Here is a 24,801-nt window from a genome sequence, read left to right as displayed (position 1 = left end):
GAAAGAAAGATTCAAATGAATAAAAATAGGAAGCTTCCACATGAGATTGTAATTTGTGCAATGTACATAATTCCCCATATAGGATCTAATGGAACTGGGATCAAGTTATTTGTATCCACTGTAAGCCCAGCCTGTAGCCTGATCTCCACTGCAGGAGACGTGGTCTGCAGCTATTTACCTAACTGAAACAGTAGCGTGTGAGTCGCTGCTGTCGGGCAATCCTCAGCATAAGAGTGAAGCAGCTTGTCAGCTGCTGACCTTTGCTCACAGTCAATAGTAATGAAAGTAATACACAGGTCTTGGGCTCCGAGCAAACAGATCCACAGGACCTTCCATTTGCAGCTGCAGCTTAAACAGTAAAGACCCACTAAATCCCTGCTTGTGACCAGTGTAAAAATCTCAGGTAGGTGCGCGTTCATGTGAAAAACCTGGGATTTTCATGTCAGTGGAAGAGAGTAAAAATCTCAGGTAGGTGCGCGTTCATGTGAAAAACCTGGGATTTTCATGTCAGTGGAAGAGAGGTATGAGTCATGCAGCCTACGTAAATGGAGTAAAAGCAGTTAATTTGCTATTTTGAATCATTGTGTGCACCACACTAATCACAAACTGGACAAAGCAAAGGTGCGAGTCATCTGAGGAATTCAGGAAATATAAACAAGCAAGTTCAAGGTACAGATGCTTTAAGACCATATCCAGGCAAATTGATGCTCCTGTCACTACAGTTGCGCAAATTAAGAGGTTTGAAGTCCACAGACTATACACAACCTTCCTGGACTAAGCTGCAAAAGGAAAGTCTACCCCATATAGTGGGAATTAGGAGAAAAAAAGAGCCAAGGAAAACTGTCAAAGTGATACATGCTAAACTCCAAACTCAAAGAACGTCATTGTCTGATCAGATGATCTATCACAGCAGGCTCAATGGAATAGGACCCCAGAGGACTTCACTTTTTGAAAAAACCAGACTGGAATTTAATGAAATGCATATTGATCAGCTACAATGCTTCTGGGAACATGCCCTATGGGCAGACAAGTCAAAACTGGAGCTTTTTGGCAAGTCACATCACTTCCTGCTCACAAACGAAAGAAAATAAGGGTTCAAAGAATAGAACACCATACCTACTATGAATCGCAAAAAAAAAAAAAAAAAATCTATAGCAAAACACATAAGTGTCAGTTCAGGTCAAAGGTCCTCCAACAGGATAATGACTCCAACACACACAGCTAAAAGCACCAAAGAATGGATAAGAACAAAGTTATGATCAGATCTTCGAGTTATGATCTGATTCCTATCACAATGTAGGTCTCTGATAGTGTTCCCTCTAAGATCATTTGTAGGGTGCCGCATCCTGCCCACTTTTAAAACCTCAAAATACACCCTGTGCCTTTATGCTGTCCCCCACCGTGCTGAAATGCTGCTGAGAACTATCGGTGTGTGCCATTATATGTAATGGGCATTATGGTGTGTGGTATAATGTGCAAGAGGCATTACAGTGTGCGCCAGAATGTCTAATACCCCTTTTACGCCAAAATCCCTGGTCGGACCCTGGTCTTTGAATACTGGAGTTTCCAGGGTTGGACCCAGCTTCATACCCCATTTACACAGCACTGTGACCCAGGTCGGACCCAGGTCTGCGCCATTTACACTGAACCTGGGTCAGCACTGCTTTTCCCTATGGGTGACATTAAAAATGTCCATTTTAGGACTGATAAACTGCCATCCAACCTTCCCTCAATGATTTAAAATAAAAATTAAAAGACATGGCTAGTTAGCATTGAAAAATGTTGGTTTGTTTATTTTGTAAAATATTTTTCAAAAAGTTTTATTCAGTGCCCAAGCCTACATAGCGGTATAAAAGTGCAGCATCACCCATGTGCTCTCCCCAGCCCCTTCCCCTACAGCAGCAGACCGAATCTCCCATGTGCTCCCGCCAGTCTCCCCCCCCCCCCCCAAAAAAAAAATATATAAATGATACTGCATCCAATTATGATTTCTGTGTGCACTGCCCGTATCCTTCCTGGCTGCTGTCTTTTGCCACTGCTGCGCACTGTGGAAAGGCGTCCAGCACTTCTGGTATCCTTTCAGCACTACCCGGATGTCCCAACCTGGGTTGGAACCATTTACACCGCCCATGACCCAGGTCCAACCAGTGTTCAACCCTGGTCAGGACCTGGGTAGGAGACCAGTGTTACTGGACCTGGGTTGACCCCTTTACACCAACATTGACCTGGGTCCAACCTGGGTTATTCCTTGGTGTAAAAGGGGTATAATTGTCATTAAGACAGAATATGTAATGGGCTCAGCAGAGTATGACTGTTTAATAGGCACAATCCTAGTACAGTGTGTAATTCTTTTATATATGCCCGGTGGTCAGCACCCTGACCTAAAAAAAAAAAAATCCTAAAGTAAACACTATCTGATATCTGCAAGGTCAGATAAAAAGTATCTGCCGGTCCAACAGGCATCTTACATTATCATGCATTAGGGAGAAACGGCTCTACTACATATCGACAGGGGCATAAATCTCAAGGAAAGCTCCAATTTGATTGCGATGATCTCTTCTAAAGATTGTGCATAGGTTAGGATAAGGGTAGCATTACTTTGTCAATGCCCATTTCATTTGTTTTAGTTCAAAATTTGCTGCAATGTTTTTATTTAAAAAAGGCAAATGTAATAAACAATGATGTATGGCAATTATGTCAGTTTCAAGTTATTTTAGAGAAAAATACGGATCAGTGATCGTAGTGTTATTTCTAGCGCCTTTCAAAATCCATGCAGTTCCTCTTACTTGCCTGGGGTCTGTATATAGACCTGTGCTGAAAACACCACAGCAGACATTGACACCCCAGGCAGAAAATAGGAACTGCACAGGTTTTAAAAGGTGTAGGGTGCTAGAATGAACACTAAATCAGTGAAAACAGTTTCTCCTGGTAATGGGAACCCCTCACTTTATAAATTTGGGGTCCTACTCCCAGAGGACTCCCAGAGGACTGGAAAACAGCGAATGTAGTCCCACTGCACAAAAGTGGAAGCAAAGAAGAGGTAAGCAACTATCGACCAGTGAGCCTTACATCAGTAGTAGGGAAATTGATGGAAACACTCTTAAAAGAAAGAGTTGTAGAATATCTCAAAACCAGCAATTTACAGGATCCAAAACAGCATGGGTTTACTGGGGGAAGATCATGTCAAACAAATCTTATTGACTTTTTTAACTGGGTGACTAAAGTAATAGATCAAGGTGGGGCTGTAGATGTAGCTTATCTAGACTTTAGTAAGGCTTTTGACACTGTCCCACATCGCAGACTGTTAAATAAACTTGAAAGCTTGGGATTGGATTCTAAGATAGTTGAATGGATAAGAGCATGGTTGCAGGACAGAAAACAGAGAGTTGTAGTAAACGGAGTACAGTCAAAGGAGGGAAAGGTTACAAGTGGAGTACCCCAGGGATCTGTACTTGGACCAGTGCTTTTTAATATATCTTTATTGGTGATATTGCAAATGGAATTGAGGGTAAAATGTGCCTTTTTGCAGATGACACAAAGGTATGCAAAAGGGTAGACACACCAGGAGGGGTAAAACAAATGATTGATGATCTAGGTAGATTAGAGGAATGGTCAAGAGCATGGCAACTACAGTTTAATGCCAAAAAATGCAAAATCATGCACTTGGGTTGCAAAAATCCAAAGACTAAATATAGTATAAATGGCACTATAATGGAAACTACTGAGGAAGAGAGGGATCTAGGTGTCACTATTTCAGGGGACTTAAAGGCAGGTAGGCAATGTAACAAAGCAATGAAGAAGGCAAGTCAGATGCTTGGTTGCATAGGGAGAGGTATCAGCAGTAGAAAGAAAGAAGTAATAATGCCACTGTATAGGTCATTGGTACGACCTCATCTAGAGTATTGTGTTCAGTTCTGGAGGCCATATCTCCAGAAGGATATAAATACACTAGAGACTGTACAAAGAAGGGCAACTAAAAGGTGCATGGCCTACATCACAAAACGTACCAGGAAAGACTAAAAGATCTTAATATGTATACTTTAGAGCAGAGAAGGGAAAGGGGGGACATGATAGAAACTTTCAAATATATCAAGGGCTTTAACAAGGTACAGGTGGGAGACATTCTTCACAGGAAGAGGAGCAGCAGAACACGAGGACATGCACTGAAACTAGAGGGAGGAAGATTCAGGGGAAATTTGAGGAAGAATTACTTCACAGAAAGAGTAGTAGATAAGTGGAATAGCCTCCCATCAGAGGTGGTAGAGGCAAATACAGTAGTACAATTTAAACATGCTTGGGATAGGCATATTGATATCCTTACAAAAAAATAAGGATCCAATATGGTTTGAGGTAACATGTTTAAAAAAGGGGCAGACTAGATGGACCAAGTGGTTCTTATCTGCCGTCAAATTCTATGTTTCTATGTTACTCTACTGCTCCTGGGTCCCCTAACATATTATGCTTTTCAGCTACCCCATCTACTGTCACTACAATGCTCCTCTTAGGGAAAGTGAGTGGTATGAAAGCCAAAAAGGTTTCCGGGTTAAGAGCGAAAAATAGGAGGTGAGAAAGAGGGGTGGTCAGGGTAAAGGAGCCCATACACGGTCCGTTGTGGTCCGGCTCAGTTCTGTACTATGCGATGCGCGCTCCTGCGCATCACATAGTACGGTACAAAAAGTATGTGCTGCACATGCGATGTGTAGCTAGTACAAAAAGTATCGGATCGCATTGCATGCACACTGCATGCGATGCGTGCTATTTAAGAGCTTTATGAAAAAAGAGGGAATGAGAGAAATATGACAATCAAAAACTTCCAGGAAAACAGAAAATATATAGTGGAGTGGGAGTGTCCGTGAGAGATGGGAGGATGCGGAGTGGAAAAAAAAAAAAAAGGAGAGTGTTGGTGAGAGAAAAAGGGGACTGGGAGCATTGTGATTGGCTCCTGCGAGGCCGCTGCTATGTAGGTGTCGGCATGTGTATATAGGTATGGGCAAAGAGGTTGTCATGTGTATATCTGTGTGCAGGGGCCGGCATGTGTAGGGGGTGCTGTGGGATATGAGTAACAAGTGTATTATACACAACAGCCCAAACAGGAAACTATTACAGTGAGCCTCAGAGACCCCCTCAGTTGCACAGTAATGAGCACAGCATTCTGATACACACGACACACATATACCGTATATACTCGAGTAGAAGTCGACCCGAATATAAGCCGAGACACCTAATTTTACAACAAAAAAACTGGGAAAACGTATTGACTCAAGTGGGACCTCACTCGAGTATAAGCCGAGGGGGGCTTTTTCAGCATAAAAAATGTTCTGAAAAACTAGGCTTATACTCCAGTATATATGGTAAATACTACATGCCTGAGGCACACACAGGAGACAAACCCAGGCTGGTAATGAGGCCCAGCTGGCCCACAGGCAGTGCCTCATGGGACCTCTACAGTTGTTGACAGTGAGGTAGTAGGCAGTGACCACCACCAGCTTGGCCAGCCTGGACCAAGCCTATAGGAAGCGGGGCCTATTATTCTGCAGCAGCTCCACTGTCTACATGGGTCTGAGGCTGGCAAGGGAGAGTGCAGGGTGGCTGTGGGGCTGCAGGTGTAGGGAGAACACCCCCTGCCCCACCATTACAACAGAGCACATCCTCTAGCAGCCGCCATTGAGTCTGGCTCCGGGGTAGCCGCTGCAGTCATTTGCTCCCAGGTGCCCGATGCTCTGTGTCTGAGTCTCCCGGGGACCCGCTCAAATTGTGAAACAGAGGATAAAATATGCACTATATCGCGTATTTCCGATTACGGATTTATTCTTTTATGGTAGAAAGGTACCAACAAATTTGTCCACATCTGAATGTGTGTATATGTCCCCTCATTTACAGCAGATCTGATCTGAACCACAAAGCCTAGACATGTATTCATTCAGATTTTGGGCTGAATTGTGCCAACTACAGTTTGCCTAAATCAGGGAAATATATACAGTATTTTAGTGTTCCTTCTAGGAACTAGGGCGGGGGGGGGGGTCGGACCGGGCACGCTGACGGCACTATTTTGGGCGTGCCCGGGCCGCCAACGTCACAAAAGAGGCGTGCCCGGGCCGCGCCGTGACGAAAAGGGGGCGTGCCTGGCCGGCGGAATCATGCAGAGGAGTGGGCACAGCCGGCGGCGTCACGCAAAGGGGTGGGCGCGGCCGGCGGGGTCATGCACAGGGGGCGGACCCGGCCACCCGGAAGGCTGTACACTGCCGGGGAAGTGCTGGGCATCGCTATGTACAGCGGAGCCGGGCTTCCCCGGTCAAAACAGCGGGGACAAAGGCAGTCTGGTTTAGCGGGGCGCTGCCAGAGGGGCAGGGCGCATTTTTCACTTTAAAAAAACCGAGCAGGGCGCAGCGCCCCGCTAAAACAGCCTAGCGGGAACACTAGTATTTGGGTGTTGCCTCACCCTCAGGAGAAACCATGAAGCAGAGACTGGTTTCTGCCCAAGGAGCCCTATTCTACATGCTGCATTGGAAGCCATGCATTCCTCTTCCTGGGCAATCCCCACACACCAGGGTTACACATTAGTCCAGTACCTCAATAAATCCTTGGTACCAGGCAACAAAAATTTTAGCCAGGTAGTAATAAAGCGTTTTGTAAAAGAATGAAAAAACATCACTCCTTGGAAGGTGGTTAGAACATGGAGTGAGCACAACGTTGACTACCTGTCACACAAGGACAGAGGAGTGCGTTCCTGCAACATTCAGTGAGAATCAACCTGCTTTGTTGCTACACACACAAGTTTTGTAGTACCTGGCTGCATCATTCTGTTCTTGGGTGGGGATGCTAAACTGTGCAGCTTAATGCGAAGTGGCTCCTATTATGCAGTCTCATGTGAATTAGGGGTAAGGAGCCCATACATGCTCCGTTCTAGGCATCCGTTCTGTACTTTTAAAGTACACATCGTATCGCATGCCTTGTGCTAGTACAAAAAGTATGTGCAGCACATACTTTTTGTACTGTACTATGAGATGCCGCGGGAGCGCGCATCTCATAGTACAGAACGGACGGAGCAGGAACGGAGAGTGTATGGGCTCCTGTAGGCATATGGAGGAATCTGATGATCATTGAAGAGGAATGTTTGGTGTTCTGATGGCATATGGGGAGGTTAAAAGGGGCATGTGTGGTAGACTACACAAGTTTTCATTTTTTTGTCATGAACAAGGGTCTGGCTCAAACTTTTATGACCGCTCCTACATTTGTCAGGCACTGGCTTAATTTCTAGTCAACTGAGACATGCTATAACTCATCTGCCAGTACCCCAATACTAGAAACTGTGCTCCGCTGAAGGAAACCAGGATGCTGCCTAACTACTAAATGGAGGAGTACCAAACACCACCATTTAACTGCAAGGCACTCAAGCTATAAAAAGCTGGTTGTACCCATATGCCAGGTGGACAGATTCAGTGCCCAGTCAGAAAGACACTTAAAAACCCTGTAACAAGACACTGACCCCAGCACAAACCATGGCTCTCTCCCATTAAATATCCGACTGTACAATCCTCTCAGAAACTCAACAATTCTTTAATTGGATTCTGCTGCATGTATCTGAATATTTTTCAAGCGACCTTACTAGATCGCTAAGAAAATTGGGTACTTGTGTAGTTTCACAGTGCCACTATTGACATCCGATATCGCATGCGATTTACTATCCATTTCATTACCCCACTATCCAAGTGGGCATAGAGTTGATTTTATATAGCATGGCGAGCGGACACGGAATGTATTTGATGGAATTGCATGCAAATTGCATGCGATATCGTCAGTTGCTTTGAAACATCCGTGTCCCCTCGCCACGCTTCGGGTTCGGTGGCGCTTCCTACCCTGCCGCACGGCAAATACCGCTACAAGCTTCTAGCCACCGCTGCCTGGACCCCGATTTATTGCATGTAAAAATGGCACATCAAGTGCCAAATCGTAAGCGAGCCTCCCGAGGAGCTCTCAAGGGCAAACTGGTCTGACTTGTCCAAATTGTACTAGTGTATGGAGACCTTTAGATTTAACAAATGTATTCAAAAAATCTTTTTTTCTCCTTCATTTTCCATGGTTTGGAAGTGATTGGTCGATTGTCAGTTGCCTCCATACATATCCTTACAAAAAACTAAAGGTGGCCATACACACACAGATTTATCTGCAGATCTGTCTGGTTGGAACAAAAACATGGTTATGGATGAGAGCAAATGACAGTTGACCATTTGCTTGGAAATGCTGGAAAACTGACAAACTGTCACTCATCCATACCCATGTTTTTGTTCCAACCAGCCAGATCTGAAGATAAATCTTACTAGTGTATGGGCACCTTAAGGATCAAATATGGTTTGAGGTAACATGTTTAAAAAAGGGGCAGACTAGATGGGCCAAGTGGTTCTTATCTGCCGTCACATTCTATGTTTCTATGTTACATTGCCAGATTTTTATTGCCACCAGACAGATTGGACAGAAACCTGTAGGTGTGTACCCAGCTTTAGAGACGTTTAGCATTAGGAATGAATCTAGCAGCACTATGCACCAAACTGCTCTTGTGTTTTAAACAAGTAGCTCACAGAGCTACCAACGTTGGGTTAAATCAGATTGATGCTGGCTTCATGAAGAGGCTCCAAATAATCTACAGATGTTTGCCCTGAAAAGATGATGTGATAGTATTACTGCCTAAATAATAAAAATAAAGGATCCCTATAAAGCATAACTAAATGATAAAAGAATAATCTACATACTGGTTTGCATAAGTTAAAAAGTTCAGCTGACAGAGCTGCACTCCCACTAGTTAATTATACACGTACAACTGTCATTCTATCAAGTAGCACAGTGATCTATTGCTAAACCAATTCCCATTTTATTTCTTCTAAAGGGCCCACCACTACCGCAAAGTAATTAAAAGAAAAGCTGCGTTATCTGATTAAGCATTTGTGGAGGAGCCATTATGGGACCACTGTGATATCTGAAAAGATTCAAGGTGCACTTGTAAGAGTAAATATCATTAACAATAAGGAAATATTTAAATGGTACTTTATATAAAGTGCTTCTACTAATTTGAGGATGTGTTACAATAATAATTCTAATACCAGGCAAGACTCAGATGCATAGCTGGTAGTACAAGTAGGGCTTCCTTATAAAACTAAGCTCACAGTTCTGCAGCGCTTGCTATATTTACCATACGAAGAGTAATGCCAGGTCAGCAATGTACAAGGTGACATAAGATAGTGTTCCCTCTAAGCTTCTTTTGCAGGGTGCCGCACCGTGCCCATTTTCTAAAACCTCAAAATTCACCCTGCCCTTTTTGTGCGCACTTACGCTGCCCACAACCGCGCTGACATGCCGCTGAGAACTTTCAGTGTGTGCCATCATGTGTAATGGGCATTATGGTGTGTGGTATAATCATACTTGCCTACCTGACCCTTTCCATGAGGGAGAAAATGCTCTGTCTCTGGACTTACCTGGTAATGTATGATTGCCATCACCTGTGAGGAGCTAGGTAATTGATAAGAAAGGTGTTTCACCACAGGTGATGGCAATCCTACATTACCAGGGAAGTCCAGGAACAGAGCATTTTCTCCCTGAAGGAGAGGGTAAGGTAGGCAACCATGGGTGTAATGTGTAAGAGGCATTACAATGTGTGCCACAATGTCTAATTGTCATTACAACAGAATATGTAATTGGAATAGCAGAGTATGACAATGTTTAATGGGCATAATCCTAATGAAGACATTCTCTACCACTGGGTATTTGCAATATGCTGCAGGTAGGAGGAATATATCCATCTGCACAGTGAAGTAATTACATCTACACTATTCAGTCACCCGTGCACAAGAGGAGCTAATAATTGTGCTTATACTCCCCCATGTGTATGTATACCTCAAACAACCCGAATAGTTAGTAGCCCAGAAAGCTGTTCCAATGCAGCTGAGAGACCAGGAGCAGGGGTCAGGTTCTCCCCTCCTGGACTGGGGCATGTTGGGAGGTGTGCACGCTCGGTTCTATGCGCTGACCGGTTGCTAGGCCCCACCGGGGACAGCAGTTGCGGACACGCATGCTGGGACTTTTGGTGCCAAGGGGACAGGACAGAGCCACATCACACGAAGCAGTCAGTGACCACGTGGTCTGCGCCTCCGCCCCGACAGTCACGTGCCCCCCTACGAGCGGCAGGGGCACGAGAGCGCGCACTCCCCACCGCCCCATTAACCCTATAACCGCTGCGATACTGACAACAAGCCAAGGTACAAGGCCACAGGGGGGGAGCGCCACGCCAGGACTTAAAGGGCAGGGGTAAGCGTGCGGCGTCCCCCTCCCCCAGCAGCCGGGCCCCGCCGTCTCACCGTCTCCTTGCCGTCGATCTCTATCTTGAAAGTCTGCTGCTGCAGCGTTTTCATGGTGATCTGCATGGTGGCTGCGTTCTGTCACCCTCCCGGTGCCGCTTTCTCCTGGCTGGCGTTGCGGGGCCCGTGTTGCGGCCTAGCGGAGCTCAGCGCTCGCTGTCTGATCCTCCTCTCTCGGCTTGCGACCTGCAGCTGGCGGCGAGGGTGACCCCGCGGCGGTGCTGTCTGTGTGTCTTGCGCTGTGCGGGTGCCCGGGCGTGTGCTCCTCTGGCTGTCGCTTATTTCGCTGTCTCATCAGCACGGCCTGTCCGCCGCCGCCATCATGACTCCGCTCACTGCCAGGCGCGCGGGCTGCACTGCGCATGCGCACGCTCTACACAGGGGAATGAGGGGTGGAGAGGCGACCGGTCCCAAGCGTGTGGGCGGGGCCAAGCGAGTGACGTACCGGGGCGGGGCCCGGTCAGCGAGTTTTTCAGGGTACTGGGCAGTGGTAGCGCGTCATCATTATCACACACTACTACAAGCCGTCTGCAGCGCTAGAACTTAAAGCGCACGCCGGCCGTGATCATCATGGGATCCTGACTTCTGCACCTCACGCCCTCTTCCCCTGTCCGCGTATGCTGCCCTCACAGGGAAAGGCCACGCATATAGGAGGAGGAGGAATTAAATTGACCGTCGATCACTTACCTATCCTGTTTGAATATGGTGAAAATGGGTGGCCTGTGATGTGTTAACCAGCGAAAAGTGCAGCAGGAAATGCAAAGACTAGTCTGTAACCCCCGAAAATGGCAAAATAACAGTATAGAACAGGGGTTCCCAAACTTTTTTTTGAATCACGGCACCCTAGAGCAGCAAAATGTTTTCAAGGCACCCCTGGGCCAAATGTTTCTTATTGAGAAACTTAGAAAAAAAGGTACTTATGTATTATCTGGGCTCCCATGTTAAATGCACCCCATTATTTCATACCTCTACTATCCAACTATGCATGGAGTTGATTTTATATAGTGTGGCGAGCGCAGCGAGCCACCGTGCCCGAAGCGTGGCGAGCGGACGCGGTCTCACAAGAAAAACGGGAGCCCAGATATTACATAAGTACCGAAAAAATATATTAAATTAAGTACATTGTGTGTGTATGTCACAGTTATGTGGTGAGGGACAGGATTTGCTCCGGTTTGTCCACATATATTATGATTGGCAGCCACCAACACTAGTTTTGCCTGTTACATTGACCATTAATAAAATGAATTGATCCTGGTCCACCAACCCAAGGCACACACACCGGGCGACTATGCCCCAGTGTGTATGGACAGCGATGATCGCTATAATTGCTGGAGGGAAAGCCTCTCAAACCTGCTGTTTAGATTGGCTTTCAGCTCAAAGTCTCCCAATGTTTATGGGACTTTATAGAGCTGCAATATTCGCTTTTGAAACACACTGGGGGGAGGAAAAGAAAAGAAACAAGCTTTTTATGTAAAATAAATGCATTCTTAAAATTTGGGGTACATGGAAATGGGTATAAGTACTGTATAATATTTGGGTCAATTAAAGGTACTTTCAAAAAAGCTTCCAAAAACACTTGATTACTCTAATGTTATATAGGGCATGTACACTGAACAATATCATTCATGTTCAAAAGTCCTAATTCCACAATCCCCACTGAGATCGGGGAATTCTGAGTTTTACACATGTATAATAATAACCCCAATCCCTCAACAAATTGCCCCAACAGATCCCTGGTGTATGGGCACCATTAATCAAAGGCAAGCTCTCAAATGCAGGGATATACCAATGCCGAAACTGATGTTCTCACACTTAAGGTGCCCATACACGTACCAATTACCCGGTACATTTTGTGCTAAAATAGCATCGTTGTGCATGGGATGCGATGCTATTTTAGCACAAAAAGTACCGGGTAATTGGTACGTGTATGGGCACCTTTACTAATGCACACTTACTAATGCACACCTGCATTGCAGCGCTAAGTGAGTGAAAGCACACACATGGAAAGTCAGTGACTGACATTGAGAATGTAGAATTCTAACAAATATCGATTACTGTTATGGTCACAAAATGACATAAAATATATTGTCATTGGTATTTAATACGCAACATCTCATCTCTATGGCCCTTATTCTGATCGGTGCGGATTTTTCCGCATGCGGTCGTACCGCCGATGGTTTTCGACTGCGCATGTGCAGAGGTCACTCTGCGCATGTGCAAGCGGTTTCGCCGTACGTATTCTTTAGATGCCGCACAGGGGGCGGAGAGGGGCGTGAAGGGCTACTTAGCCTCATTACCCTATGCATACGCCCCGCGTTTCATGGGCGTTCCCATGCAAACGCAGGGCGTATGCATGGTAATGAAGCCGTGACGCATGTGTAGGGGGCGGGCATCTGACATCGCCGGATGTCAGCTGCCTGCCCCCATACATGATTTCATACGGACAAGTGTCCGTGTGGTCTAGGGTGGCGGGCGCTGGTGGAGCGTGCGGCCCTGCATTCGATGTTCGGCGACCATCGAATGCAGGGGCTGCTCCCAAGATGGAGGAGGCGTATCCCCGTCCACTTTCATGCGGACCGCCACATATCCGCGTACGGACGGAGGTGGCGATCCGTATGGAAGGCGGGGATTCGCCTGCACGGTCCTGGCCGCATATTTATGATCTGGCCGCACCGATCAGAATAAGGGCCAATCTGAGGATTTGCTGGCTTAAGTCACTGTATAAAATTGTCTCCATTATGTACTGAAGTACAATATTTTCTTTCAGATGTTACAAAATCAGAATCAGCTTTATTGGCCAGGTATACTTGCGTATACTAGGAATTTGTTTTCGGTTTGCTGTGAGCAGCCAGGTGGGTAACAAGTAAACAGCATACAGTATAAACAAACAATATAAACAGGTGGGGGAACATGTACAGTCATATAGAAAGTTATTCCGAGGGGACACCGTGTTAGATTATTTGCAAAGGGTTAAGGCGCGACTAGACAGTGAGGTGTTCACGCTGGGACCTTCTCCTTCGGTATCAGATGCATGCTAGCTGGGCTGCACAGATCTGTCACACAGCCACGCCCAGACGTGTGTTTTCACTCTGACTTCAGCAGTGGGCTGGCCTTTGTGACGCTGAGAGAATACTTCATAGGATATGCCACCAATCAATGTACAGCAGTGTGCATGTTAATGAATCTGCTCTGAAGCAGCGTTAGCTACTCCCTTCATATGATCTTGAAGGGATTTTTTAACACATATTGACAGCAACTTTCCTCGTGTGTCAACACCAGGGGCGGAATGGGCCGCCGAAAAACCAGGCCATTTCCTGGTGGGCCGGCCCAAAACTCATTAAAAACGGGCAGCACTTTGCCGAAATCCACGGGAGGGCTGCTGCGTATGCGCGCACAGCACCTCCCAGCTCCCGTTCACCCTCCGCCTGGCCAGCAGAAAGAAGCAGCAGCAGGTGAGCCCCCCCGCACGCGCATTACATACCGCCTCCGCCACCCCCGCACATTACTTACAACGCCGCCAAGCACCCCCCCCCCGCACATTACTTACAACACCGCCACCACCACTCCCCCTTCACACATTACTTTCCATTCTTGACAAGTAGAGAGAGGAACATTTATATATGTGTACAAGCTTATACATTTTCAAGGAAAAATAAAATTTCTCTCTCTCTCTCTCTCTCTCTCTCTCTCTCTCTCTCTCTCTCTCTCTCTCTCTCTCTCTCTCTCTCTCTCTCTCTCTCTCTCTCTCTCTCTCTCTCTCTCTCTCTCTATATATATATATATATATATATATATATATATATACTGGATGGCGATCCGGCACTCCCTGCTGAGGGGTTAATTGCCCCGGTGCCTTTGCAGAAATCAATAATAGAAGTAGGTAGGTGTTATCCTGTTCAGAGAACACACAGCACGGCACTCGAGGACTGTGAGAAAAGTGGTTTTAATCCAGCAACAGTTTCGGAGCCCTAAGCTCCTTTGTCAGGCTAACCGCAAGCAATACAATGAAAAGTGCACAAGGTTCCTACCTTATAGTGTATGAAAGGCCGCCCATTATTGTGATCATCCGCAGAGCTTCAGGTGCTGAGACAGAAGCGGCCGGAAGCCGTGCTGAGCACGGAGACGCACTTCCGGTATCCAGCATGCCCTCTGTTCAGTATAGTCATTACGCGTCCCCGTTGCCAGGCAAACAGGGGCGTGTGTACCAACGACACCTAGGTTAGCCTAGCTCGAGATTACACGGCTGGCGGCTGTAAGAAAATAAGATACAGTGATAAGTGCTGTGTGCATGAAACAAATGAAAAATACATACACTATATTAAAAACACTGAGCAGCATAACTGGTAATTGAGCCTCTATGTAATAGATATAAGCAATAAAGATAGCTGGAGTGATTCACGCTGCAAAGGAATTCTGGCATTGCTACAAGACAGGATAGATTGTTAATCATGTCCACATTTTGATGTGTGTCGACCAGTCTATTTTAGCGGCAGGTTAAATGGAAATCTGGGATAATTCATGTGAGTATATTCCACATGATCCTCTAGTTCAGTCCACGAGGTAATACCGTGTCTAGACGTTATATCCATCTGGCCTCTAGACGTAAAGTTTTTTGTCTGTCCCCCCCTCTGGGCATAGGTGGAACGTGATCAATGATCACATATTTTAAGGATGACACAGGATGACCCTTGCGTTTAAAGTGTGCCGCCACTGGCTGCTCCATGGGTTTGTTTTCTAAAGCGGCTTTGATGGCGGACCGATGTTGAGCCATTCGTTCTTTGAATTCTCGGGTGGACATCCCTACGTAATATAATCCACATGGGCAGATTATTACGTAAACCGTGAATTTCGTGCTGCATGTTAGAACATGTCGAATAGGATAAATGGTCTCATTATGAGGATGTTTAAAGGAGACACATTGTACCAACAGCTGAAACGTAGTGCACTTAATGCATCTATAGCAGCCATTGGCTTTGACAGAACGGGTACCTGCTCTGCTATTATCAAACCCGGTTATGTCCACTTGAACCAGCATGTCACGTAGATTCCTTCCTCTTTTGTAGCATGTCATAGGACGGATGTTAGAAAAACAGGGAAGGCTTTTGTCCGTGGCTAGGATGGGCCATAAGGCTTTGCTGGCTATTGGAATTAAGCTGCTATTCGTGTCGAATGTGGTTGTCCTCGGGAATACACCGCTGTTGCTCTTATCAACCTGTATGGGACTTAGTAGATTTTCCCTATTTAATCATAGCACTCTGTTCTTGGTGCTTCTAAGGTCACGAAGATGGTACCCTCGTTGATGAAACTTGTGCACGATTATATCCAGTTCTGCGGGTAATTTTGGCACATCACTGCAGATGCGGGCAGCTCGTAGCATTTGCGAATATGCCAGGCCTTTTTTAAGAGGTGGTGGATGGTGAGCGCTGGCTAAAAGAAGAGTATTTCTGTCCGTGCTCTTATAATGGATGGTGGTACTTATAACGCCGTTGTTGAGCAGTACTGACACGTCCAGAAAGTTAATCTGTTCATGATGCCACTCGTATGTCAATTTGATTGTTGATATCAGTAACTAGTTTGACGAGGTCTTCAGATGTGCCCCTCCAGATCATAAATAAGTCGTCTATGTAGCGACATAATAAGACAATATTATTTTTTATAACTTGATCGTGAAAGAATAGACGTTCCTGCTGTACCATGTAGGTGTTGGCATACGATGGTGCCACCGCCGATCCCATGGCACAGCCTTCTAGTTGAAGGTATATCTGGCCATCAAAGCGAAAGAAATTTCTGGTTAAAACCAAGGTTAATAGTTGGAGAAAGAGTGTTTTGTCAAAGGTGAATGCTTCACCTAATGAATCCAGAAATTGTCGCATGGCTAGTAACCCCTCGTTATGGGAGATAGACGTGTATAGCAAGGATACGTCCATTGTGCACATGATGGTGGAGGTTGGCAACATGGGTAGAGCTCGCAACCTTTTAAGGAATTTAGTGGTATCTTTCAGGTGGGTTTCTTGTTGGACCACGAATGGTTGTATCAAAGTGTCTAATAGTTGTGACACCGGTTGGAACAGACTGCCTCTGGCCGAGATGACGGGGCGGCCGGATGGGGAGGTGGCATGTTTATGTATTTTAGGGACACTATATAGTACAGGTAGGACTGGATGAGTGGTGGTCAGAGCTTCCATCAGTTTTTTTCTCAATTTTATTTTCAGTAACTGCCGTTTGCAGTAGAGACATCAGTTCATTTTTGTATTTTTCCGTGGGATCTACATGCAGCTTTTTGTAGACTTTGGTGTCGGCAAGTTGTCGATTTAATTCAGCTCTGTAGGCGCTTAAATCTTGGATAACTATAGCCTGCCTTTGTCAAGTATAGTGATGCTTTTATCCTCCTGTAATGTTTTGAGTGCCTTCTTTTCATTACTGGTTAGATTAGGGTGGAAAGGAGTTTCTGCCGCTTTAAATCGATCCATTGAGGCATTCATGAGCCGTGTATAGGTCTTGATAGATGGGTTGTGGGAGATGGGATCGAAGGTTAAGTGGCTGTGGGTTTTAATGAAATTGGGCATGGGTGAGGGATTCACTTTGGGGCTAGCGTGTTGGAAATGTTCCCTGAGCCGCAATTTGCGACTCATTTTGTGCATGTCCATCTGCCAGTTGAAAGGGTCATGACGATTAGAAGGTACAAATGAGAGCCCTTTGTCAAGGACTTTTTCTTTGTCAATAGTCAGCATTCTGTTAGAACGATTAAACACTGCCTTAGTTACCGGCCTCTGGGCTTTGAAGATCCTTTCGCCTTCCGCCTCAGCACCTGAAGCTCTGCGGATGATCACGATAATTGGCGGCCTTTCATACACTATAAGCTAGGAACCTTGTGCACTTTTCATTGTATTGCTTTCTGTTAGCCTGACGAAGGAGCTTAGCACTGTATATACATATACAGTGTTTGAAGTGGAAATTTTAAAGAGGGGGTATGGAAAAATAAAGGTTGTGGTTATGTGCACGCTGAAGGCGGGCGCACTCCAAAAAAGGGGGCGTGGCTACTAGAAAGGGGCATGTAAGTCACTGGAGACAGCAGCGCCAACGATCGGTAACAGAGTTCCGATCCGTGGCTGTTGGAGGGGGGTCCTGGCTGCACTAGGGGTTCACTGGCTGCACTGGAGCAGCAGCCCACTTATTTATAGCCAGGCCCAGCAGCTCTTTTTAATGGCCGGGTGTATGAGCAGGGATTGAGAGGAGGCGAAAGGGGGATGACGGGAGCGATGTAGGAAGTTCCCATGGTCGGAGACGGACCGCTCCAAGGGCCTGTGAAGCAGTGCATAGAATAACTGAGCCGCGGCGCTGAGTAGACAGGGGAGCCAAAACAAAAAAGTCAGTGCTCGAAGAAAGTGCCGGTATGCCATACCGGCGTATACCAGCCCACTTCGAGCACTGTATATATATATATTTTTTTTAATGTTAAGGTGAGTCAGTTTGTTGTAGTGAGTGCTGGGCCATCTGTGTTTGTGTTTTTATATATATAGATATATATTCAGTAGATACCATAAAGTGGCACTCGGATCTGCCAGAAAAAATACTCCAAACAAGACTTCAATCTATCAACGTTTCATTTCCATATAGAAAATGTCATCAGGATACAAACATTGTGTTGCTAATAGTATTGGTGTAGTGTTTTAGATGTTGCAATGTGTCTATCATAAACAGCGTTTTGGCTAACCACTTCTGTACTGTAATGTGGGTCTGCAGATCCCACACGTTACTGTTAACAGAATTGAATCTAGGGTGCCAAATGAGAGTGGGTCATCTGACCTCTGATAACTCTTAATGCCTCAGACTTGTAAAGGCTCTAAGTGCTGGCCCTGAGGAAGCGAATCTGCGAAGCGCGTGCCGGGTAGCGGTGCGCAGGCAGATTGTTGATCTTTTATTATTTTTCTTACAATTGCATTTTGATTATGTGTACTTCCAGTGCGATGCCTCACATTGATTGTACCCAATTTAGGGTAACGGTGGTGTGGGGTGCGGTGCCCCTGGACTGGTTGGGCTGGGTGGCTTTAGTGCGGCATGCCCTTACATTCTATTAACACTTTTCCCTCACTAACACTATCTCTCTCTTACTTTAATTGCATTCCATTTTTAATTTTCTCTCTCTCTCTCTCTCTCTTTATATATAGCTTCGGCTTCCTATCACTAATTATTAACACTATAGTATCTCACTGGCGTGCCGCACTGGGCTTCCTAGCTTATGATAGTTTTTGGGGTGCCGCACCCTGCACCTAGATATAGCGCTAGGGACCCCCAATATACAGAGAAGCCTTGACCTGGCTTGGGGGCATATCATACACCTGCACCAGTATATGCAACCAATATCGCTGAATTCTATTATCATGTTGTGTTCTAGATTGGTTACTAATACCACTCAGTGTGCTGGGGGAACCAATGTCTTGTTACTTACTCAGTATTAACCCTTCCTTTGCATGCACCTGCAGGGGCGGATTGGGAATTAAAAGCAGCCCGGGAAAGGTTATCGAAGCAGCCCTGGGGGGGGTCGGACCTGCTGCACGCCGCAGGTGCGCCCATTTTCGCCACTGTGGGGGCAAGGCTAGTGGCACTCTGAACTGCTGGCTATGTCCCCAGCCCATCAGGCTGCAGAATAGCCGCATGGGAGGGGGGACGCAGGGTAGCCTAGGATGTAGGGTGACAGAGGGGAGACGCAGCGTGGCATATGATGTGGGGTGGCGGAGGATTCAGGTAGGGATGGGGGAAGCAGGGTGGCGGAGGAAGCAGGGTGGGAGGGGGTATGTATGCAGGGTGGCATATATATATATATATATCTCAAACAGATGTAGATGGCACTCTAGAGATTTTTACAATACTGCACGGCGGCGGTCAATGATGCAACAAAAGTCAAAGAACACTGGTCTAGTGTGTCAACGTTTCGGGCATTCACCCTTTATCAAGACATAACAGAATAAACAAAACTTACTTACATATATAGGACTGTGTGGGGGCAGGGGCACCTCGTGCAACCATCACCTGCAAGGCACCCGGCGAACAGCAGATGACGTCATCCCAACTGGAGTATCGGGGAAATTGGGGTTCACCGGGGGGCGTGTCCAATAACCAGTGTGCGTGTAACCAGGGCAACGCAGGACACCATGTAATGCGCTCCTGTCAAAACAGTGTGCACTCTGGCGGCGCGTGATACTGGGATAGGGAACGGAGCCTTAGGGGTGTCCGCCGAGTGACTCACTGATGATGTTTGCAGCGAGGCTGGGGGATGCAAAGAAAAGCATGATTAAGACACAGGCATGACTGACATACAAAATATAGTAGAAAAAGAAGTGGATCTGAAAAGTAGCGCTCAGTGATTGCTAGGTTCAAGAAAAGGTGATTAGCCTTTAATACAAATGAAATGATACAAAACCAAATACTCCGTTATCACACTTGAGTTGGTTTCAGGTGGAAAACCATACACTCGTTTTCACACTAGAGTAGTTTCCTTATTGTAGTGGCTTTTCAACACGATCTCCCCTAATCTACATACAGGGGAGACATAATAGGACAAGACATAGTGCAGACCAATATGATAAAAAGGTTTTTAATCTAAAAGTTGCACTTACAAAGTTTAGAAGGTAAAAAGGGCACAAAACAATGGTTCCCAGGCAATACAGCATGCAGGATGGTACAACGAGTCCTTCTCTGTTCTGGGTCCCTTGGTCCGGTGCCAAGGGGGGCTCAGTCCAGGGTCCTCCTTAACTGCTGCGCTGGAGTCCGGTCACCAAAGTCCAATGTCCAATGTCTCTATACCACGCTTAACGCGTTTCGGAACGCCAGTTCCTTCCTCAGAAGCGTATAGTCCTTGTCCCAAGATGAGGCATATATATACCCCTCTTCCCTAAAGCATAATACAACACATGTGCAGCTAATCTGCGTACAGCATCCGGCTTCCGTGTGGATCCAACATGGCGGTGCGTTCCACTTAGCGGAACTACGTCACCCCATGCGTGCCATTCACCGGAAGTTATCACTGCCGATTGTTAAAGCGCTCCCTGCGTGTCAAAGGAGCAGCGTTTTGCGTTCCACTTTAGTATGTAATCGCCGGGATGGATGGTTTCTCACCCGGAAATCGGATACTGTTTACAGATGATACAATAAAGTGCAATCTGCAAGAAAAAAAGAATAAAAGTATTAATATATATTAAAAAGCAATATTATGCCAGCACCACATATATGAAAGATAAAACACCAAAGTGAAGGAAAGTCAGCCCAAAAAGGGTTTCAATTCAAATTCGCCATTGAGTCCTCTAGGCACTAATGTCCCCAATTTATGTATCCAACGCATCTCCGTTCTGGATAAGCGATTGGCCATATCATTAGTGCGGTTTTTTGGCATGATTTGTTCAATGGCACAGAAATTGATAATCTGACATTCTTTTGCGTTATGTACAACCCTAAAATGTTCTGATACAGTGTGAGTTTGGAGTTTTTTCCTTATATTATATATATGCTCCGCAGTTCTACACCCTCTAGGACCTTTTTACCTTTCAAACCTATCAATGGTTATCTAGGTCGAGGCACTGACAGGGAGCCCAGCTGGGAGCACGCATGGAGGATGATGGGAACCTTACTGGGGATATAGAAGATGAAGTGCAGCTGATGCCCGGCGGCCTGATGGGGACAGGTGACGGGAGCCTGTGCGGAAGTCTGCGCTGCTACCGGTAAGTGGAAGCCGCGTCCTGGTCTGCTGTGTCCTGCCCATCACCCAGCGCACACCTGCCACTCTATATGGTCTGGCTGCCTACTAGCCCCTTTCTTCCCTCCCTGTGCCCGGCCTCCTAACAGCGTCAGCCAGAGGTGTCTGCCGCTGGCATCAGGAGGTACACAGCGCCCACTTGTACTGCTCTCCCTTCTCCGCTCCTCCTCCTCCATACCTCCTCCCCTACCTTCCCCCTACCTCCTCTCTCCCTTCTCCACTTCCACTACTCCTCTCCTCTGTTTAACCTCTTTCTCACCCATCACAGTGTGTGGCAAATGTATATTGGACATCACGGTGTGTAGCAAATGTATATTGGGCATCACGGTGTGTAGCAAATGTATATTGGGCATCACGGTGTGTAGCAAATGTATATTGGGCATCACGGTGTGTAGCAAATGTATATTGGGCATCACTGTGTGTAGCAAATGTATATTGGGCATCACGGTGTGTAGAAAATGTATATTGGGCATCACGGTGTGTAGCAAATGTATATTGGGCATCACGGTGTGTGGAAAATGTATATTGTGCATCATGGTGTGTGGCAAATCTATAATGAGCATATGCCAAACACAGTAATGCTCATTATACATTTGCCACACACCGTGATGCCCAATATACATATGTGGCTGTCCCTGTCACTTTCTCTCTGTGTTCCCGCTGTCAGTCTCTCTCTTCTGTCACTCTGTCCGTTTGTCCTTGCTGTCCTTGAATTTTGGCTCATACAGTGTGGCACAATGTGCAAGGGGCACTAGTACTAGATAGTATAAGGGGTCCTACTAGTGTGGTATATAAGGGGTATGTGGTATGGTACGCTACACTTAAAGACACGCCCCCTTTTCAGTGACCACGCCCCCTTTTTCAGAGCGCGCTTTCAAATTTCCACTTCGAGCACTGTATATATATATATATATATATATACACATATATATATATATACATATATATATATATATATGAGAGAGATAGATAGATGCAGCACAGCAGGATATTATATGACTCACACTTCTGTTTTCAGCGCCGCCTGCCGCCGCCCATCGGATTCCCAGTCGTCCCCACTCCTGTGCGCTGCCTGCTGGGGTCAGGGTTCATGTGGCAGCCGGCGTCCTTGCTCTGGGTGCCGCAGGAGCAGCTGTGTGCGGCCGCGCATGCGCACCAGCCCTCCCGCGGCCATTTTAACTTTGGGCAAGCTGGAGCTGGCCGGGGACGGCCGCAGCCATCTTTAATATGGGCATAGTGCTGCGGCCGCTAACCACGTAGATGGCGGTGCGCGGCCCAGCAAGGGAGGGTGGCGGCCGCAAATTAACTTAAATGAGCCGGCCCACCGGGAAAATACCCGGTTTCCCGGCAGGCCAATCTGCCTCTGTGCACCTGAATGGTATTACTTAACTAATTTTAGCATCTACCACTATCTGTATGACCACTACACTACTGCAGAAATTAAACAACCTTGGGACATTGCCAAATTATATGTAGATGATTACGGCTGATGTCTCAGGCCTATATACCATTATACCACATAGTGACGGGCTTGCTGCGGTACAGCGACTTCTAACTACCTCTGGAGAATACGATCTGGACTCTACCTCCATTATTGTACAGTTGTTGGAACTTATTTTGACAAAAAAATGTTTTTTGAAAATGAGTTCCTCCAGACCCTAGGATGTGTCATGGGATCCTCAGTGGCACCAACATACGCAAATATTTTTATGTTCGAAGTAGAGGATGAACTCTTTTTTGCTGACAAGAATGCTTCCGATAAGATTATATTTTTAACTAGATATATCGATGACTTGCTGATTTTTTGGCAGGGTACATGTGAGGAATTTGAAGACATTATGATTTCTCAGAACAATAGTACTAGCACCGTCAAGTTTACGTTTAAGATGCATCAAGCATACATTGATTTTCTCGATGTAAGAATTTCAATTGAGTCAGGAAGTTTTGTTACGACGGTGTTCTCCAAGGACACCGATCGCAACACCTTTCTACATAATCAAAGTTTTCACCCTACCAAATTCAAACTGAGTTTACCATACTCGCAGATGTTGAGAATTCTGCGCATCAATAGCAATGTACAGACAGCTACATTGCAAATTGATGATTTAATTTCCCGATTTGTAAATAGGTGTTACCATTTACAGGACCTACTAAACACTAAAAAGCACGAAAGATACCCGAGAACATCTACTATCTAGTAGTAATAAGAAAAACAAAATCATCCATCATTCCATGGGTGTGTCAGCACAATGTTCATTCGTATAAAATTACTAAAATAGCCAAATCTAATTGGCGGATTGTTCAATCTGATCCTGCCCTAGGATTAGAAGAAACCAGAATTATGCCCTGTTTCTCTAGACCCAAAAATCTGAGAGACATTCTTGACAAATCCGATATTGCAGGCAAGGGCCTGCCCCCTTCCAAAGAAATGTTTGCAAAAATGCTGGGGTTGCTGTAAATGTTCATGTACAACTTGTAATACCTCATCTCTGGAGACAAATTTCACCATCCTCATGATGGTAACATTTACCAAATTAGACATCACCTTGCATGTGAGAGTAACTATGTGATATATGAGATCTTATGCCCATATGGTCTTGCCTATATAGGCAAGACCACAAGAAAATTCAAAGAGCGAATGGCAGCACACCGCTCTGCCATTAAAGCTGCCCTCATTTCAGGCAACAGTGAGCAGCCTGTCGCTCATCACTTTGCACAGGCTAGACATAACTAGATGGATACATCGTCTTAACGTTCTGCATCCTAAATTATATGGTTCCGCTATCATGTTTCTTATGAGTCTAGGGACACTTTTAACTTTAGTTGCCGATAAATCTAGATTTGTGTAACCTATATAGCTGTTGAAATGATTACTTTTAGGGATAACATAAGCATACCTTCTCTTTTTAAGTGACAGGTCTCTGATTCTTTTTTATAGGTGATTTCCGTTACCCATACGCTAACTCTATTTGAGTATTACAATATGTATATGGTATTTTTGGGGATTATACTATTTTTTTTTAAATACAGTACTGAGATCTACCATTTATATATAAGATGTGACAGTTGGCTGCGTTCATTTATTATGCTGATTATAGTATGCTGATTATAGTATGCATTTAATCTCATGTCATAGTTATGATTATTGCTGATGTACTTGTATTATATTTTCTGTATGTTGTTTATATTTGTTGTATTGTTTCCATAGTGATAGAAGATGCCTCCTCATGTGATACGTTATGTGAAGACGGCCTAGCGTGATGCATGCGCAGTGACGCGGTGGTCCAGCAATGCTGTTTGAACGATGGCCCACGCGACGCAGGTGGATAATGCCATCTCTTCACTATTCGTGGGGTATAAGGTGAGCTAACTGTTACACAATGTTTGTATCCTGATTACATTTTCTATATGGAAATGTAAGGTTGATAGATTGAAGTCTTGTTTGGAGTATTTTTTTTCTGGAGGACCCGAGTGCCACTGTATGGTAACTGTATTGTGTCTGAACCTTGGCCATTTGTGGGCACCCGGGACGAGCTATTACGATTGGAATAGTGCTGACTCTACACACTTTGTGTGTGTGTGTATATATATATATATATATATATATATATATATAGATAGATATATATATATATATATCTATCTATCTATATTTATATCTATATATATATATATATATATCCATTATCCAAAATACACAGATGG

General features: G+C 45.5%; 1 protein-coding gene and 1 long non-coding RNA gene across 4 annotated transcripts in view; one reads left to right on the top strand and one right to left on the bottom strand.

Moving 5' to 3' along the window:
- The window catches only part of RAD23B (RAD23 nucleotide excision repair protein B), a 29,094-nt gene extending 18,371 nt beyond the window's left edge, over window positions 1-10,723 (bottom strand). Inside the window, exon 1 of one of the 3 annotated variants that reach the window (XM_083185047.1) lies at window positions 10,347-10,723. In XM_083185047.1, coding sequence (XP_083041173.1) covers window positions 10,347-10,412 — 66 coding nt within the window. In that variant the 5' untranslated portion in view covers window positions 10,413-10,723. The remainder of the gene's footprint in view (window positions 1-10,346) is intronic. The other 2 variants (XM_083185063.1, XM_083185054.1) reach the window with 2 other exon arrangements.
- Window positions 10,261-24,478, top strand: LOC146075644 (uncharacterized). The gene is made up of 4 exons (XR_014473607.1): window positions 10,261-10,296; window positions 13,114-13,198; window positions 20,912-21,061; window positions 24,305-24,478. It is a non-coding gene; the product is annotated as an uncharacterized LOC146075644 (long non-coding RNA).
- Window positions 24,479-24,801: the final 323 nt, after the last annotated feature.

Source organism: Crinia signifera, chromosome 1, assembly GCF_055691185.1.
Source record: "Crinia signifera chromosome 1, ASM5569118v1, whole genome shotgun sequence".
NCBI lineage: Eukaryota > Metazoa > Chordata > Amphibia > Anura > Myobatrachidae > Crinia > Crinia signifera.
This window is presented reverse-complemented; position numbering and strand designations above follow the sequence as displayed.